This window comes from Solea solea, chromosome 6 (assembly GCF_958295425.1).
Source record: "Solea solea chromosome 6, fSolSol10.1, whole genome shotgun sequence".
Taxonomy (NCBI): domain Eukaryota; kingdom Metazoa; phylum Chordata; class Actinopteri; order Pleuronectiformes; family Soleidae; genus Solea; species Solea solea.
This window is the reverse complement of record NC_081139.1, coordinates 21,230,837-21,249,249: the sequence shown is the minus strand read 5'-3', so window position 1 is coordinate 21,249,249 and position 18,413 is coordinate 21,230,837. Positions and strand designations below refer to the sequence as shown.

Sequence of the window (18,413 nt, the reverse complement as noted above, 5' to 3'; positions counted from 1 at the left end):
CAGGCTCAGTAATCATAACAACACATGTCTGTTCAGTGTTACTGTTACTGCACAAATAAATAAAACCCACCGTCTGTCCAGCAGGCTTCTGGGTCAAGGTACTCCTCCACTACCTCCACGACTGCCACCTCCTCCACATCAGGCTTGATGTCGATTGTGCTGCCCTCAGATGAACTGGTGTCGTCCATCTGAGACAAAAACAAAAAGGGGGGAGCAAAAAGATCGGCTCAGTTCTGAATTTTCACCTCAGCAATGAGTATGTCGAGTATGGCAGGGAGCCAGTACAGCTATTAAAGTGACGCCCCTTAGGGTTTATATGCATGACATGATTTATTGCCGGAGGTGCTGTATGTTGTAGCCATGTAGTGCGGCTCATGCTCCCGTTGCCACTGCTTATTCTGCAGAACGATTCTGATACAAGCTTATACACACACTGTTGTGTCACAATTAAACAAATGCTTCATTTTTGTGCATGCATTTGGACAAAGGAGCCACTTCGGTCCAAAATAAATGAATACCAACTATATTTTTGGTCGCCTACACCTTTCACTAACACCTTTGACAAAGTCTTGCATATGAATTTGTTTAGAAGAATCATATTAAGACTTTAAAACCATGGCTATGTGAGTTCACCAGTAGTAATAAATCATGTCACATGTTCACAATAAGTCAAGGTGAAGCAGGGCAGAGAAACATCAGCAAAACAGTTTCCTTGTTGTAAATATACACATTTAGTACACACACACACACACACAAGAGAGAGACGCTCAGCCCGTTATATTCACTTGAGAATGATACTGCACTTTGTAATCTTAAATTGTCAGCAAAGGTCCGCATTCATGCTCTCTTCCTCTCCCTCTTTACTCTTCCTCTCCACTAAACAGCCAGATGGGTCTCTGCCTTTTTCTGATTGGCTGCTCACAGCTCTGTCTGTGTCTACTCCCTGCAGTGTTTCTCGTAGCTGGCTGGCTGTGGTGCAGGGACAAACGTTGTGTGGTTGGTTGAGTGGTGAGGGTGGGGGTGGGGGTGGGGGGGCTAGTGGAGTATAAACCTGGTGCAGGTATAGTAGTGAAGCTGCTGCTGCATTATCTCCTTTCTTTCTTCTGGAAACCAGGTCAAGGTGACCCATGCATCAGACTTCTCTATATTCCTCTGTGTCTGGCTTCCCTTTCTCCCACATTCAGACTGTACAGCAGATGCTATGTTTCACCAGGCCGTCGTGTCTAAATGGATGTTCTATAATGTAATATAATGATAAACTAAATGTCTTCAGTGTGGTGGCTCCGAACTCTGCTTAATGGATGAAAGGATACAAAGAGGAACACACATTTATAACCACACACTTTGACTGAGTCATCACCCTTTTTGGTAAAAATTCATGCTGATTTAAATGTAAATCGGTTTTAAACAAAAGGATAAGCACATCTATGTGAGATTATCCCAAATAATAACAATACCAAACTGGTGATAGTAGCTTAAAATTTGTGCCATTACGACAACTATCATCACTTCCTATTGTTCACCTCCATAAAATTTTAATTCATCAAAGTGAAACAAAATCCTATGTTTGTTAACTACGGGACAGAGTACAACCAAGAGAACACAACACAACACAACACTGCAGAAAAAGCCAATAAATCCATAAACCGTCAGCGAAACTGTACAAAAACACATTTTGTTAACGAAGTGAGGAGATGAATGATAAATGTAATGCAAACACAACATAAGAGGTGAGATATTGAGTATAACAGCCAATAAAAGTTCATCCAAAATGAGACAAAAAGAAAATAATATAAAATATTGTTATTGAATATTTAGATTCTGAATAAACATCTAATTGCGATTATTTTGACAGAAATTGTGATCGCAATATGAGAGGGAATGCTACTTTTTTACATAATAATTCATTTGAATGAGATTTTTTAAACAATTACAGTGTGATATTTGTGTAGATCTGTGAGAAACAAAGATCTTCAGTCTGTAGAGCATGATGTTTACAGGCCAGGACAATAGTTCATCTAACATGTGTGTTTTGGGGGTTGGGGGTGGAATCTTTTTCCGAATAAATCAGCTGGGTTATGTTTCTTTTTCTTTTCACTTTTCCGTATCTGGCTTAATTTCTACCCATGTGTGTCACTAAAGTGAAGGCTGTCCCCCCTGTCGCTATCTCTCCTTTATTTTCACCCTCTCACTCCATCCTACTTACGTCTTTGCTGTTCTCCACGTCCGATTCGCTGCTGAAGTCCTCCGTATTAAGATTTTCAAAGTCCGACTCCCCGACAGCAATGGGAACGCAGACCGTAAGGTTGGGGTTGTGGATGAAGGACATGTAGTCTTCATCAATCATATACTTCCCCACACTGCTTCCAATGCCACTAGTTGTGCCGTTGCCATTTTTAGCATAGTCCAGTTCACGGTTGATGTCCACTGTGTGGTTTGCAATGCAGTTGAGCTTCTTCTCATACATTTCATCCAGAGGCTTCTGTTCATCCTCTATGGGCTGTTTAAAAGAGTGACAGTTTAAGACAAATTATTAGAGACAAGGAGAGCCATCACAGAGCTGCTACATTATATATTCATTTGACTTAGTAAGGCATCGTTTCATATTTATGTTCAGTTATATAGAACCTTGGCCATAACAACCCGCATGTTGGCCTTGAACCAGGCAATCCCGATCTTTATACGGTTTACTGCGAGCTGGAGGTTGTTGGGCTCTCCATCGTCATCTGTGGCAGCCAGATTGTCTGCACTGAATGAACTCAGCAGCAAGGCAAGGAACAGGTTAAGCACCTGAGAAGAAAAGAGCATGTCTCAAAGTCTGGGAAACCCTGAACTCTGAGTAAATCAGAGTAGAATCACAATCGTGCAATCTTCCTCTCGTCTTACCACCAGGTTTCCAATGACCATGACCATCATGAAGACAGTGAGACACATGGTCTGTCCAGCCACCTCCATACAGTCCCACATGGTCTCAATCCATTCACCACACAATACTCTGAACACGATCAGGAAGGAGTGGAAGAAGTCGTGCATGTGCCAGCGAGGTAGCTTACAGGTAGGGGCGATCTTACACACGCAGTCCTTGTAATTTTTGCCAAATAGCTGCATGCCCACCACAGCAAAGATGAAGACGATGATGGCCAACACCAGGGTCAGATTACCCAGAGCTCCCACCGAGTTACCAATGATCTTGATCAGCATGTTGAGAGTGGGCCATGATTTGGCCAATTTGAAGACTCTCAGCTAAGAAAGAAAAAGGAAGCAATAACATTCCAGTTATTCACATAAGGGCAGTGATCACAAGGTGCCACTATGAAACAACTCATGTGTTTTAATGTGATACAGAACGTCGCATGAACCAAAATGTATTGACATAAGTGGAAGTGGCTATTAACATTTATTCAGTTTGGACTTTAGCAATGTTTCTGGTTTTCTTTGCTTCCTGTTTTATTTTGAAGTTTTTCTTTCCTGTGTACCTTGCGTGTAGCTTTGCTTCCTGTCCTGTCTTTCCGGATTATCTGCCCCACCCTAATGTGTTTCCCCTGTGTTTGATTGTCCTTGCCTCCCGAGTGTATTTAGTTCTTTCTGCATGTTGTTTTTTTAAGCGTATGTGTCACTCTTTACATTTTTACTGTATTAAAGACTATTTTCTTTGGGTCCTCTGAAGCTACCTCACAAGTTTCCTCTGTAGTTAGCGGACTACAGAAGAAAACTGTGACCTGGACGACTGAGAACCTTCACAGATGTCTTCATCTCACAATAACGTGACCTGCACATGACTGCTAGAGCAGGTAAACGGATGCTAATATTCATCTTTCTATCCTTTCCTTTCACTTACCAATCGGAAGGACCTGAGCACTGACAGACCTTCCACATCAGCCAGTCCCAGCTCAACTAAACTCAGCGTCACGATGAAGCCATCAAAGCAGTTCCAACCTCCCTGAAAGTAGTAATATGGATCCATGGCAATTAGCTTTGCGAACATCTCCCCAGCAAAGATACCTGTGAAAACCTGTGGACCCACAAAAAACAAAAAACAGATCATTTAGCGTTGCTTTCATGGCGTGTGACATTTAATTAGATGTACAACTCTGAGTGGAGGTTTCTTATATTGCATTTAGTTTGAGGTAGCAGTGATTAAAACAACAACTAATGAAAGATGAGACTGAAAGCTCCACTGATGGTTATAGAGCAGTGGCACTGCTCAGAATTTGTACGGCGCCGTCGTACCCCCTGCCTTTCCCGTAATGTCCTCCTAACTGCTAATCAAGTGACCAATCAGTGGTGCTGATTCATACTGCACCATCCATTACGCCACGCCAATGCCTCTGACTTCAGTTCCGTTTCACTACTGACTTTATGCCAATGCCTGTGATCTCACGTCCTGTCTTCTTTCAGATACTGTGCCAGTAAGTGCTGCCCTCAGACAGCAGGGCAGTGTGCTCCAGTGATACGTGGCAGTGCACAATGCCTGCTGTACATATTACTCCACAAGACCTGTCCTGGACAAATCAGGGACGACAAGCATTACTATGATTGTGTGTGTGTGTGTGGGTTCAGGAGAGTTGAGGTAAGCAGGATGCAACGGAAGCACGAGAGTGACCTGAGTGGGGGAGATGAGAGTTTGGGGAGCAGGCTGCCTGTCTGCATTAAAATGGAACTAAATCTTTAATGAGACCCCATCAGAGCCCTGTATACACTATGCATGTGTGTATTCTTAAGTGCACATACCAAATGATGCATTGATGTATTGGTGTTGTGTAGGTGGGGCAAACTGAACCTGCAATGCTTCTGTAGTGAAATTCAAGGCATTCAAATTACAAAGACAAATGGCAGTGACGCAGGACAGAGGATAACAGAGGAGCTGGGGTTTCTTACCAAGTTGCCAACGGACAGAACACCTTCAAACTGCTCAGTCATGGGATAGTGCTCCATGGCCATGAAGAGGGTATTGAGGACAATACAGATAGTAATGGCTAAGTCGACGAACGGATCCATGACGATCAAGTAGACGATGTGCTTGATCTTCAGCCACATGGGAAAGCATTCCCAGATGAGGAAGACGTTGGCAAACTTGTACCAGCAGGGAGGACACTTCCTCTGAGACTCCTCCAACTCTGCAGGCACAGACCAAGAAGGAATATAAACACAAGGGCTGAGAAAACAATAATCAATAACCACCAAAGCAAAATTATTGCCCTGTTTCATTTCGGACCAAACAAGAAAGTTTAAGACAACATATGGGAAGCCAACATTGTTATTCTTTTATATTGTTGGCACTTTACGTTGTTCTTTTCATGGTGTTTAGGTAGAGACTTATTTGATAAATGAATCAACTTTATTATATGCACGGGTTATTAAATTAGTCTTAAGTAAAAGACTGGAAAAATGTAGATTTTTTCGGCAAGGAAAACGGGTCGACTGTCTGTACCCTCAAGCAGTGTGTTGGTGACAACGCTCATCTGGCTGTTGGCACGGTCCTTCCCTTTGAAGGAGGAGTTGAGCTGATCCACGGAAACCATAAGAGAGCCAGAGTGTTTCTTCTTAATCTCCACATCTGTCGTCTGTACTCGGAGAAAGACACGATGTCCGTTATAGACTGTGCTCGTGTAAACGCACACATAACAAACACATGGCATGGAAAACTTTCTACACAATAAATGATGCCCTGTTTCCTTAGACAATGACAAAAAAAACACTTGTTCTTCATATCAGATTATCTAATCTTTGATACAGTGTGTACTTCCCCAGAATTACTGCAACATATTATACAACACATTTCAAACTTATAATGTACTGAAAATTCTCAAATAGTTGCCTTCATTTAACGTGACCGAGGAGACACTGAGGAGTCTTCACTCAAAGCTACCATTTAAGATAAGAATTTACTATGTAATATATTAATATTATTCAATATTAATATATCATGGCTTTTATTTGAGAATTTATAGCATTTTTACTTTTCAAATTGTGTATTATACAACTACAACCCTCAAGTATAGACACTCCATTGCATGCAATGGCATGCATATCAAGAACAGAGGGAACTAGGGAACGTCAAGGCATCATTTGCTGCTACATCATGCTACATTTTAGGAAAGGTCAAGAGGTAAAAGCAGGTCTACCATGCTAGATAGAATGAGGAGTAAAAATAAAAAAAAAAGGTTTTAGATTTGTTGTTGCACCATCCAGTGGTTAAAGAGTAGAAGATAAACTGGGATTTGAAGTAAAGGGAAAAGATAAAAGAGGAGGTAGGAAAGTGGATGAGCATGGAAACCCACGAAGGACGGAGAAATAAATAGGTTGTGAAACTTTTTTGAGTAACATATTTCAATGGCCTTTTTTTTTTTTTTTTTTTTAAAGAAAATAAAAAAGAGTATAGATGTCTGTTTAGTGGCAGAACTGTAAGGTAGGTAGGTATGAAATTGTATTATTATTATTATTATTATTATTAGTGATTAATCAATGCGTGAGCAGGGAGCTTGTGTAGAGTATTTCAGCTGGTTAGTGCCTTCTCGAGCTGTTACAACAGGAGCAGCAGAGGAAGGGAATTGGATTCAAGGTGGAAGTGTAAAAGACAGTGTACGACAAAATAATCAGAACAATAACAATAATATTAAGAGTGATCTAGATATTCAGGGTAGGAAATGGAGCTTCTGAGTTTGGGGAAAAGAGTAACAAGAGACAAGGGGAAGAGGTTGTGAAGGATAAGCTGCAGAGACCGGGGCACCACCATCATGCCTAAACTGTATGGGTGTCCCATGGACGTCCTTACACTGTCATCAGTGGCTGCCTTATCTATTTTCACCTCAGGCAGAAGCCGTCTGCCGGGCCCAGGGCCGATGAGAGACACCACACCATTGCAGTCCACTGTGCTGTTCCTCTTCCCTCCAGCGTGGGGTGCAAGTGGATGGATGCGTGACGAGCCTTGGCTGTAGCCACTGTAGCTGTTGCGGCGGTAAGGGATGAACAGGGAGCCCCGCCGTTCCTCGCTCTCCTCCACCGTGCTGTGCTCGTCGTCGGCAAACTCGTTCTCTGAGCCCATGTCTTTAGAGCGACCTTTGAAGCTGAAGATGCTGCTGCGGCTGTTGTGGCGCGACATAAACGGTGAGCCAGGGATGCTCAGTAGGGACTGAAGTGGGAGACAGGTGCAGAGATGGAGAGTTGGCCATCAAAGTGAAAACAACAAGACTAAACAGAACAAGACTTCATATGCTTTTCTGACCATGTGATATAAAGACTTGACTCCTCCACCAGAGTCCTGCACGGGTCCATTTTTTAAAGTTTGCACCCGCCCATAACCATGAAGCTCGGTAACAAAACGTTAACCTTCATAATGTCTAATGCAATACCGCACCCGCCCGTACTGGTTAATACGGGCGGGTGCGAACTGAGATTAAAAACACATAGGCTCTGACGTGCTTCGTTTTTTTAACACACATTTCAATTAATCATGGCCGACAATAAAAAAAACCCACAAAATGCAAAAAAAAACCTCCACCCCATGTGCGCTCACAAAATACAACAAAGCCACGAAGAGATGAAAAGACCACTCCACTATTCCGCAGTTATCGCACATAGCAATGCAATGGAGCCATGCAGTGAGGGCGCCACCTGACTTTCAAAATAAAAGCAGTTATGGCTTGATAAGAGTGATTTATTTTATAATGCACATCTTAAAATTTGTTCTACTGTAAAACACATATGTAAAACACAACATACCTAACAGCCTAATCATGAAGAGAGATACAGGAAATGCATTAGTAACAAAGCTGAAGCAGCAGAGAGAGCCTCAAAATGGCTGTGGCTCAAGAGGAGAATGAAGCTGATTTTCCCTCTGAAGACAAGTTGATTTACCACAGCTGGTTTGCCTGCATGTTTATGATTTTGGAAGCCACCTCATGATTTCAGACTGATCACTACTGAAGAGCATGTGCAGATGTAAACACAAATGCTAACTCAACCCTTCAGGAGTTAGTTAGTTAGTTCTTCGTTCATTTTACCTGGTTCATGATGGATGTCTTCCTCCCAAGCCGGGTTCCTGGGAAACGAATGGTGCTTTTCTTGCTTCCATCGTCTGAGTCAGACTTTACGACCTTTTCACTGTCCCCCTTCTCCTTCTCTTGCTCTTTCTGACGCCATTTCTTTTTGCGATTGCGGCGTTCCTTTGCACTCTTGGAGCTCAGTTTGGAGACCTCAGAGGAGCTGCGGGACAAGTGGCCCCCTCCTTCATCCTCTAACGCAGCCTCAGACACTGTACCTGCAGATGTTGCCATGGCAGCAGCCTGCGGAGAAGAAGAAAAAATGCACATGACAAACATAAACTCAGAAAAATGGGTACATGTGTATGTGTTTGAGATGAGACCCAACCTGAGTCTCCTCCTGCTGCTTTCTCAGCTGTTCCAGCATGGCCTTGAATTCGGCCTCTTTCTGCTCCGCCTCCTCAATTGTGGCCTGGTTCTGCTCCTCATAAGCCATAGCCACCACAGCCAAGATGAGATTCACCAGGTAGAAGGAGCCCACAAAGATGACGAGCACGAAGAAGATCATGTAGGTCTTCCCAGCAGCTCGCAGAGTCTGACATAGAAAATGTTGTTTTAAACAAACATATTGATAGGATTGCACTGCGAACCAAAACATTATCCTAACTGTAACCGAATGAGTATAAATCACACTTTATCCTTAACCCTCACTTACACCAAGGGAATTAGGTGTGGTCTGTGCTTATACCAGAAAAGGTGGTAAAGGAAAATGAGGTGACACACACACACACTCAGGTTTCCATGACTTCAGAGGACATGACATTTACTTAAATTAACCCTTTTTTTCCATTACTATGTTTAAAATGTACATACAGAGGCTATAAGAATGTGCAATACAGAGTGGCTCATATCCTTTTTTCAGCACAACCTAGACAATCTGGCCACAAACTATATAAACACACCTGAGCAAAAAGTACAAATATTACAAATCGCATTGAATTTGTGAAGTTTGGAAATACGTTACAGTTCAAAGTTCACTGAGCTCGTTTTTATGAACAAAACGTAAAGAAAAACGCTCTATTTTTGTGACTTCTGCACAATATTTGCTACATTTGTGAAAGACAAAGGTGCCTCGTCTCACACACTTCTGGCAACCGATCAGCTGTGCTTGCTTTACTTCTATCCAGAGGCTAGATGCTGGGCGGCACTTTTTCTAATTCATTCGGTATTAATATCACAGTGTTTACATTTTTTTATGATGAAGTGAGGAGAAAAATAATTGGTAGTGCTAAGAGAGCGTTGCACATATCACCGTAACTTCAGCAACTACAGTTGTGTCAATTTGAGACTATGCAGGAGGAACATTTGGGTAAAAAACTGTTACCAGCATGTAGAGATTTTCCCAGAAGTCTTGGGTCATGAGGCGGAAAAGGGTGAGAAAAGCCCATCCAAAGCTGTCAAAGCTGGTGTATCCGTAGTTGGGGTTCCTTCCAGCTTTGATACATGTATATCCCTCTGGGCAGTTTCTGGAAATAATACACAATCATGACAAAACAGTCAGAACTAGAGAACTAGAGAACACTACTCTTCAGTGTGTGTGTGCGTGTGCATGCATGCTCACAGTACATGTACAGTATCAGGAGTAGGATATTGATAAGAGTCACCTTAATATTTCATGACCTTTTCGAAAGCAAGAAAGTAAAGCTCATGAATTATAAATAGATGCCCGACTGCTTTCACTGCAGGTGTATGCAGGTGCAAACGTAGTCTCAGTAAAGTAAATACAGCCCAGTTAATGTACTCATACTGGTAATGTTATCAGTTGCTAAAAGAAAAATGCTTTGTGCCCCAATAATGAAAAAAAGTGACCATCAACCAGGCCAAAATGGGATGCTTGAGGGGCCTGAGGGGGTGGGAAAAGGAATCGAGTCCCCTTCTTGTCCAGAACCTCCACCATGGACGGAACATTTGAGTCAAGGCTAATGTATATCAGAAGCACCAGGAAATGCCAAGCATCAGCATCAGAATTACCGCTGAGGTTTTATAAAGCAGTGGAACAAGACACCAAGGACAACTGGTGAAAGACAATTCGGCAGTAGAGGCCGAAATATCAAAGGAAGGACATCTCTTGAAGGAGAACTAGATGATCCAACAGGATGCAAGAACCACCTGGGCCCCCAGTGGAGGGGGAACATTTGTCCCCTACAAATGGTTCTTGAGATGATCTGGTGGAGCAAGAGGGCAGCAGACATGATGGAGAATTGCAGAGGGTATCTGGGATCCAAAGAAGGCCATGAAGTCATTCTGGACATCTCTGTTTCCTAAATGCTGAAAGCAAGACTATTTCCTGGTGGAGACTCTCCTAAAAAAAAACCCTCAAACATCAACTTCTAAATGATGCAGTCTCCATGATTATATTTTGCAGCCAAATCCAATACAGTTGGATTGAATGACACAGTGACCTTCCATACTGTTCCTGTGGTGTCATCCAAGTGTGCAAGCCCTATCCTTCAGATTTGACTCAAAATGGCGTTTGTAGCGTTAACTGTCACTGTAGCCCTACTTAGGAGCCTTGTTTGCATAGTTGTGTGTATTGCAGGAACCGAATGCATGTAAACAGCCATCTGGATTTCACAAAGCTTGGGTGCCATTTTGTGTCAAATTGGATGACACCACACAAGCAGCTTGGAGGCTTTTTTTATTTAATGTTTGGAGAAGTGGTCTCCAGTCCCTTGAATTGTATTGGATTTGAATGCAATCCTGAAACTACATAAGTGTTTTGTGGACTCAAGAACGTCACCCACCCCCTCCATTGACAGTGGTGAGTAAATAATGAGTGAATTTTAATTTTCATTACTTTAATTATGGCAGGGTCATCTGGGCAAAGTAGTCAGATGCAGTGAAAGGTGCCCTGGTTACTTCTCTGATGAAGGCACCTGCAGAAATCAAAGAATAAGTAGAGAAACTAACTTACCCTGAGTCAGAACTATTTCCACATAGTAGAGCATCAAGCTGATCAGGGAGGAAGTAGAAATTACCTGTGGGGGAAAAAAAACAGAGAACAGACACTTGCATTAGCCACCAGGCACCTTCATTATACCATGCTTCTGTGTCTTTTGTTTTACGTCAGATCAAAAGCAACACAAAGAGAAACCAATTACCAGGATGCCAACACACTGCATATCCCCCATTTATCTATTTAAGTGAAGCTAGATTATCAAGGTAATCACTCACTGTCATTCATCATATATTCGTCGTAGTGAAAGCTTTTCTGTCCATTTGCCAGGTAATACGCAGTCCGGTTGATTGGCCAGAATACGCATTTATGCCGCAGGTTTCCCATGAAGAGCTGCAGCCCAATCAGAGCAAAGACGCTGAGACAGAAGACTGTCAGGATCATCACATCCGACAGCTTCTTCACAGACTGGATCAGAGCGCCCACAATGGTCTTCAGGCCTGTCGGTTAACATACAACAGACATGTGCGCGCGCACACACACACACACACACACACGCAAATGTGCACAAATACCCATACATGAAAACAGGCAAACTCGCAAACAACACACACACACAGCAGCATACCCATTCAAATGCATGCGCACACGCACACACACACACACACATACACATACACACACACACACACGCACGCGCACACACACATCCAGACACACAAACAGACAGATGGACAAATAAATAGTTGCAACCGTTGGGGTCAAAAAGCTACACAAACATTTCAGAGTTGACTAACAAGGTCAGAAGGTTTGGTTTGGTAATGTACTGCATATCCAATCCTAGATGTAACCTGGTTCTGTGCAGGTTGCAGAATCATGTATTTCACAGGCATCTGCACCTGATGCTGCTCAAGGTTAATGTCAGAAACTGACTTGATCATCGTTCCTGCACTACATCTGTATTAGAGATGTAGGATATTTCAAGTTTGGTTCTATTCATTTATCAGATAATGCTGTCCATTTATCAGCTGATATGGGACTCTGGGTTTGTTTGTTATAAAAGTGACCATAGACATTGTCGTCAGAGATTAGAGAAACGTGTTCAATTGAAATACAGGTTTCAGCCAATATATTCACTATTTGAAATTTAATTTACAGCCAGTAAATTATGTTATGTTTATGTTGTGAAAAGGGAGCACATTTACAGATCCTTGTAGATCCCATGTTTAGGTTTGGGGGCAGGAGGATTTTATCCTCAAACTATCTGGCAACCCACAGGAGCTGATTGCAGTACCTCATTTAAACTCTAGTGGCCACAGTTTTACATATCTCACATATAGGGATCTAAAGTGACTGTAATTTCAACAGCAGACAAAACTCATGGGCCACCATTTTGTCATAAAAAAGGAACACCACATTTAAAATAATTCCTTTTTGTACTTTTTTTTAATGTAAGTTTAAATCAATTTTTTCATTGTACATAGAGAGGTTTCGGTAGCATTGGGTACTTGCTGCACAGAAACAATAGACCTACAGTGGAAAGACAAGATCTGAGGATGTTGTGATAGTTGGGGCTGGGATCTTCGGATATCTTAATACAAATAATGTGTATGCTGTATATAGCATACTAAAAAGTGTGTCCAGGTCTGCATGTGTGTGTTAACGATTGTGTGTGTGTGTGTGTGTGTGTGTATATTGCGTTGGGGGCTTAATATCTCCTGTCCATGCTAAGCGGCCTAAGAACACATTGTTCTCCTCGCCTGTGCAAACCTTGTTAGTATTGACTTCCATTGTTTCCTATCACTTATGATAAGCAGTACTTATCAGTAAAATCTATGACATGGTCCTATAAAAGAAAATTACAGTTCCAGAATCCTACGATAAATGAACAAAAACATTATTTCTGCATGTTTCTTGACTTGAAGTGGGCGGAGTTCAAATGTGAATCTGATCTAAATCTGATGACAGTTGTTAGGTATTTGATTTGTTGCCAGGCCACTGTTATATTCTATGACTCTTTTTAAAATAAATAATAACCTTTAAACGTTGTTGTCATGACTCCAGAACAAAACCGTAAAAGTCATACTGTCATCTAAGTTTTTTGCAAGGCTCAAAAACATATACCGTATATTAAGATTCATGAGGTGTCGGCGCTGTGTAAGGGTTCACAAGTGTTCAAGTAAATCTGGTTTTAATTGGTAATTTGATATAATAAATACATTCTCTTAATGACATCACCAGCAACTGCAGTATCTGAGATGTTTTGGCTTAAAGGGGCTTTAAGTAAGCTAAGTAAAACTACAGCCATGAGAGCAGAGGTGCCAAACTGGAGGCCTGCGGGCCACTTTCACCCCGGGCCACTAATTTCATGCAGCCCACCAAATTGTGAATATATTGGTTGAACCATTGTACAACCAATTTTTTAATTTAGCATGTTTCCTAAGTCTCTGTTAGCACATCATGGTCATTTTTATAACATATAATGTAATTCTTACATACAGATAGTTTAATTTGTGTGCAGGGGGAAGAAGTGGAGATGTCTTGTCCATCTTTATTTAACAGTGTCAGCTGTATTTATTTGTGAAAATGTACTTTCACCGCAAAAGCCTATAATATTTTGCACTAAACTTTACTACTGTACTACTGTTAAGTAAGATATTTCCTTGATTCAAGGTTAACAATTGAAAAAGAGGTCACATTCTTTTTTTTTCATAACCACAACAAACACAACAACAAACACTGTGGCTACGTGTGGGACATTTCCAAGAGAAAGACACTCTTTTATTTGCATATGATTCACTAACTGTTCCATTTAAGATTGAGTTATTTATTTATTTATTTTATAATAATAAGAGAATAAAACTCCAGCTGGACCAATAAGGATCCATCTGGAGAGGAGAAATTATGATTTCCTTCCACTTTTATTGTTCATCTGTGGAAACGTCCCCAACTTAACCACAGTTTTGAATTACACTGCATCCAACACCGAATGAACACAGCAGGTCTCACAAACAGCAAGCAGCCATGACTAGGCTCAGTCAGGAGAGGGGGACGTGGCGAGGAGAGAGAGAGAAAGGACAAGTGAGGAAGAGCAGTAGGTTTGGGGGGAAATGAGAGGTGGCATGCAGGTCATTTAAACGCCAAGGCTGAAAGAATTGACTCTGTGTCAGCATTACTCATCTGTAAACCATGATGGTGACGTAACTATAACATGAAGCTTCATTCCCATTCCAGGAACCACGTTCTCTCACTCTTTCACAGTGTGGGGCGAAACTTCGGGCCAGTTTAGCCCAAAGCACGACTGAGGACTACATGATGGAGGGTGAGTTCACTGCACTTTACTCAGTGTGTTGTACACGTGTGTGTTGACATACAGTGACTTAAAAATGTCTAAATAACTGTTTCAGTGACGTATCTTTGTCTCCAATCATTTTTAGGCTAGTGCATAAGTAAACCTATTTTCAGAGGTGGAAAATAATGGATAAATGAGAAATGTTGTGGACTTACTCACTTGTTTTGAGTAGTTTTAAAAATAGAAGAGAATTCTAATCCCATAACGAGCTGTGTGGCTGAGACACACTTGAGATGAACATCACACACAGCAGTGGCAGTTGCTGGTCTTTCGAACAGGGGAAGCTCATTTCAGGCCCAGTTATTTATACATAAATTCTGCAAACAACCAACTAGAACAAAGAAATGCGATAATTACTATAATACTATAATAGTGTTTTTATTGTAAGTGTAAATGTACAAAGGAAAATAGTCCATATCGGTGAGCAAATAACTCAAATAACCAGCTTTTTATCGACAGATTTCGCTCGCAAAATCCACCCAGGACTGAGGCAGAAAAGGCTCCGCTGTCGTGTATGTTTCTGCAAAGCTGTCAATCAAAAACTGGTTCCGACTTTCAGACAGTTCCTCCAATCACCATGGAGAAGCCGAGCGTCCACACCCGCCCACTACTCCACTGACTCTGAGAGAAGCTGAGCTTCCCTGGAATTGATGATTTTACCACATTTGTCCAGTCATCAGTGAAAAAAATCTATTTTGTGTCGTCACATAGAGAAAAGTTGAAGCTTGGCTTCAACTGTCAAATGTTGTCAATTTTATTTGTGAAAGTGCTCCATTAATTAAAAAAAGGTTAATACATTTTTTTTTTACATAATTGGACTTTTAGACCATTAATTTTACATGTACTTTTGTAAAATTTCATCATTGTAATATTACTTTTACTTGAGTAGAATATTCTCTTTCCACCTCCGCTCATTTTACTGTGCAAATCATTTCAAACTAAACTAGACTGTGCAGAATTGAGCTTGCATGTGACATATTTTATTTATGTTTCCCTTACACTTGCAGGATGCACAAAATAATAAGAAAAAAACAAGATATGAAAAAAAATCTGAATCATATAATCTTTAAAATTTAAAGAATACAATCCAGGAGAAAAGCCCCTTAAAGCCAAACTTGTAAAAGCATGTGTGTCTCAAAGCTTCATGCAGCGTCAGTGTGCTGTCATATTAGGCTTGGCAGTCTTAGGGAATGGAAAAGTCCTAAGAAATAGTGTCATAGACTGAAATTTTGAATATTGTATGAAATTAAAGTGAAAGGAATGCAGATGTGCAAAAAGGTGAACATTTTTAACATTTCTCTAATAAGTTAATTCAAAATAATCTTAAAAATTCAGTACTAAAATACTAAGTAATGTCTTGCCCTTTATTAATAAATGTATTCAAGCTTGATTTTTGGCAGAAATGTTCAAAAGGATAGTTACCTGTAGACTGCTAAGCCTATCAAAAATGTATGACTACCATTTTTGATTACCATAAAAAAGTCAAACAAAAATACTTAAATGAAAAGTCTCTAAAAACATCGCCCCATTTTTTTTTTTTTTTTTTTAGTAAAAACAATATCAAAGAAAGAGAAATAAAGCTGGCTAATAGATAAAGTAAGCTCAGCCTTTGTGTTTAAATGGGAGTCTCACCTGGAATGACAGAAATAGTTTTCAAAGCTCGGAGAACCCTGAACGTTCTCAGCGCCGAGACATTCCCAAGGTCCACAAATTCTGTTATATATCTGTAACAAGGTAGGATGACACACAATACAGAACCCCATGACACACAACACACACAATAACGACATACACACGCACGCATGTACGCGCAAGGGCATGACACCAGGACCACCATCGAAGACCAGGAGGGGACACCACGGTGAGAGAAAGAGTGCCTGCCCGACCAGTGGGAAGGGAGCGGAGGAGGAAGAGGAGAGGAGAAGGACTGAAACAAAACCACACCTAACATCAACCCCCGTGACTCGCCCACCCGCAAAACACAAACACCTGGACTGTCTTACCTGGGATAACTGAAATTGTTTTCAAAGCCCTCAGAACCCTGAACGTACGCAGAGCTGACACATTGCCTAGGTTTACAAACTCTGTTATATACCTGCAAGGTGGATCAGATACAGTTACTCAGCAGCCATCTCCAACAGAGGACAGAGAGAATAGTCACATGACAAACTGTATTAATGACCAGTTTCAAGGTGGGATGGTGGATTAGGTGTGGACTGAAGGTAATGTACAGACAATTTAGTCTGCGTGACATTTAAAAAAAAAATACTTCAAAGGTTCGAGGATTAAAGGAATAGTTCCCCAAAACATTGAAAATGTACTCATTATGCACTCATTTGTGTGCATCTGTCTATCTGTGTTGACTAGTAACATTGTAGTTGCTACTGGAAACTGCCATTAAAATGTTACCTTACCTTACCTTTCTCACTACTATGCCAGTGGAGAGGTGGGTGGAATTTCTGAGTCAAAACCCTTTTCTGAGTTTGATGGTGTAGCCAAATCCAATACAAGTGAAGTAAATAGTGACCACTTGTTCAAATGTAAGGAAAACAAAACAATAATAAGGAAAATAAAAGCATAAAATGCCTCTATGCTCCTCCCGTGGTGTCGTACAAGAGTCAGGAAGCCCCGACGTTCAAAGTTGACACATTTCCACTATGATTTTAGACTAAACGTCCACTTGAGCTTCTTAGGTAACAGCCATGTTCACACAAGCTCTCCTGCAGGAAGACAAGATCAGTGAGAACTCATGATACGTGCAACTGGATCTAGCAATACACACAAAGGAGAGAGAGCTGTTGGACTTTTTGTTCAATCTAAAATGCAGGCAGATCTCTCTTTTGCTTGTATTGGAATTTCCGGTTGCATTTTAGCAGAGCCTTGCAGCTATCGAGAGGCAATTAATGTTCTTTTTTTTCCTGCTGTTTTAGTAGACACAATTTCATTCAATTACAAATTGAAATTGGCCGCAACCCTGAAACGTCAAAAGCATTTCTGGACTAGCCTGGATTGTAGAGTAGATAATGAGTTCATTTTCTTTTCTATTTGGGTGAACTATCGTTTTAATAACCAACTCTGTGTACGAAAGCATGTCAATCACATACGCATGACTCAGCCTGGTCTTTAGAACCAGCAGATCCATGTCCACAGAGAAGTCAATGATGTAATGGAATGATACCATTTATTAGTCATAGTCTGAATCCTTTTTGGTTCTGCGCTTCTTTTGCAGTGCCCTTTTACATAAGACCTGTTTTATGTAACCTTTACATCTGTGCATAGCGAACGACTTTTCAATACTTACGCCATTGAGATGACCATGAAATCCAGCCAGTTCCATGGGTCTCGGAGAAAGGTGAACCCATCTATACAGAAGCCTCGGGCAACAATTTTTGTGAGCGACTCAAATGTATAGATACCGGTGAAGGTATACCTTTAGTAAAAAAAAGGAGAAGGAAAATACAGTAAAGTGGTGACGGATACGTTAAACAGATTAAAAAAATGCATGTATGTGTGTATACTCACTCTACTTGTTTAGACCACTCTGGGGGGTCACTAAATGTCATGAATATACAGTTGGTCAAAATCGTACACATGATGATCATGCTGAATAACGTGAGAGAGCGAGTTAAGGAAAGTTGGACATTGAACATTGTTTTCAACACAACAGAAACTGTTATCACGTGTAAATACAGACACTTAAAACTGCAGCGCGTAAACCTTTACATTGAAACAAAATGTCCGTTACATTCCAATCATTCAATGTTTCTCAGTCAGGAAGTCATTTGTTTTTTTGTCAAAGCGGTTGGCGGCAACAGCAGCGTTGTAAAGTAAAGCGCAATGGCCGCCGCAAACAGGTGAGATTATGTGAGCGAAAACACGACGACGCGTCAATGAAAAGTTTTAGAAGTGAATTCTCAGCAGTTTGAAGGGACAAGTGCTTCTTGCCGCTGTTTGATTTGCTTGACAGAGCCAGAGCTTTCAGATGAAGGACATCGCATCAAAATAATATCACATAAAACCAAAGAGGCAGAATAATAACGTCCAAAACAAACCAAAAAAATCACTAAAAGTTACGCACTGCAGCTTTAAGGAAGAACAGATAGTTAGTTCCACTTACAATCGA

General features: G+C 41.1%; 1 protein-coding gene across 6 annotated transcripts in view; it reads right to left on the bottom strand.

Annotated features, from left to right (window-relative positions):
- scn8ab (sodium channel, voltage gated, type VIII, alpha subunit b) overlaps positions 1 to 18,413 on the bottom strand; it is a 53,663-nt gene that overhangs the window by 18,612 nt on the left and 16,638 nt on the right. For 2 of the 6 annotated variants that reach the window (XM_058632352.1, XM_058632353.1), the window contains 16 exons: positions 17,813 to 17,903; positions 17,592 to 17,720; positions 15,923 to 16,014; positions 11,217 to 11,438; positions 10,957 to 11,020; positions 9,367 to 9,508; positions 8,371 to 8,577; positions 8,004 to 8,285; positions 6,776 to 7,132; positions 5,432 to 5,564; positions 4,879 to 5,117; positions 3,839 to 4,012; positions 2,887 to 3,243; positions 2,629 to 2,790; positions 2,207 to 2,500; positions 71 to 188 (listed from right to left, as the gene is read on the bottom strand). In XM_058632352.1, coding sequence (XP_058488335.1) covers positions 71 to 188; positions 2,207 to 2,500; positions 2,629 to 2,790; positions 2,887 to 3,243; positions 3,839 to 4,012; positions 4,879 to 5,117; positions 5,432 to 5,564; positions 6,776 to 7,132; positions 8,004 to 8,285; positions 8,371 to 8,577; positions 9,367 to 9,508; positions 10,957 to 11,020; positions 11,217 to 11,438; positions 15,923 to 16,014; positions 17,592 to 17,720; positions 17,813 to 17,903 — 3,063 coding nt within the window. Of the gene's footprint in view, positions 1 to 70; positions 189 to 2,206; positions 2,501 to 2,628; positions 2,791 to 2,886; positions 3,244 to 3,838; positions 4,013 to 4,878; positions 5,118 to 5,431; positions 5,565 to 6,775; positions 7,133 to 8,003; positions 8,286 to 8,370; positions 8,578 to 9,366; positions 9,509 to 10,956; positions 11,021 to 11,216; positions 11,439 to 15,922; positions 16,015 to 16,293; positions 16,386 to 17,591; positions 17,721 to 17,812; positions 17,904 to 18,413 lie in introns of all 6 variants that reach the window. The other 4 variants (XM_058632351.1, XM_058632354.1, XM_058632356.1 and 1 more) reach the window with 4 other exon arrangements.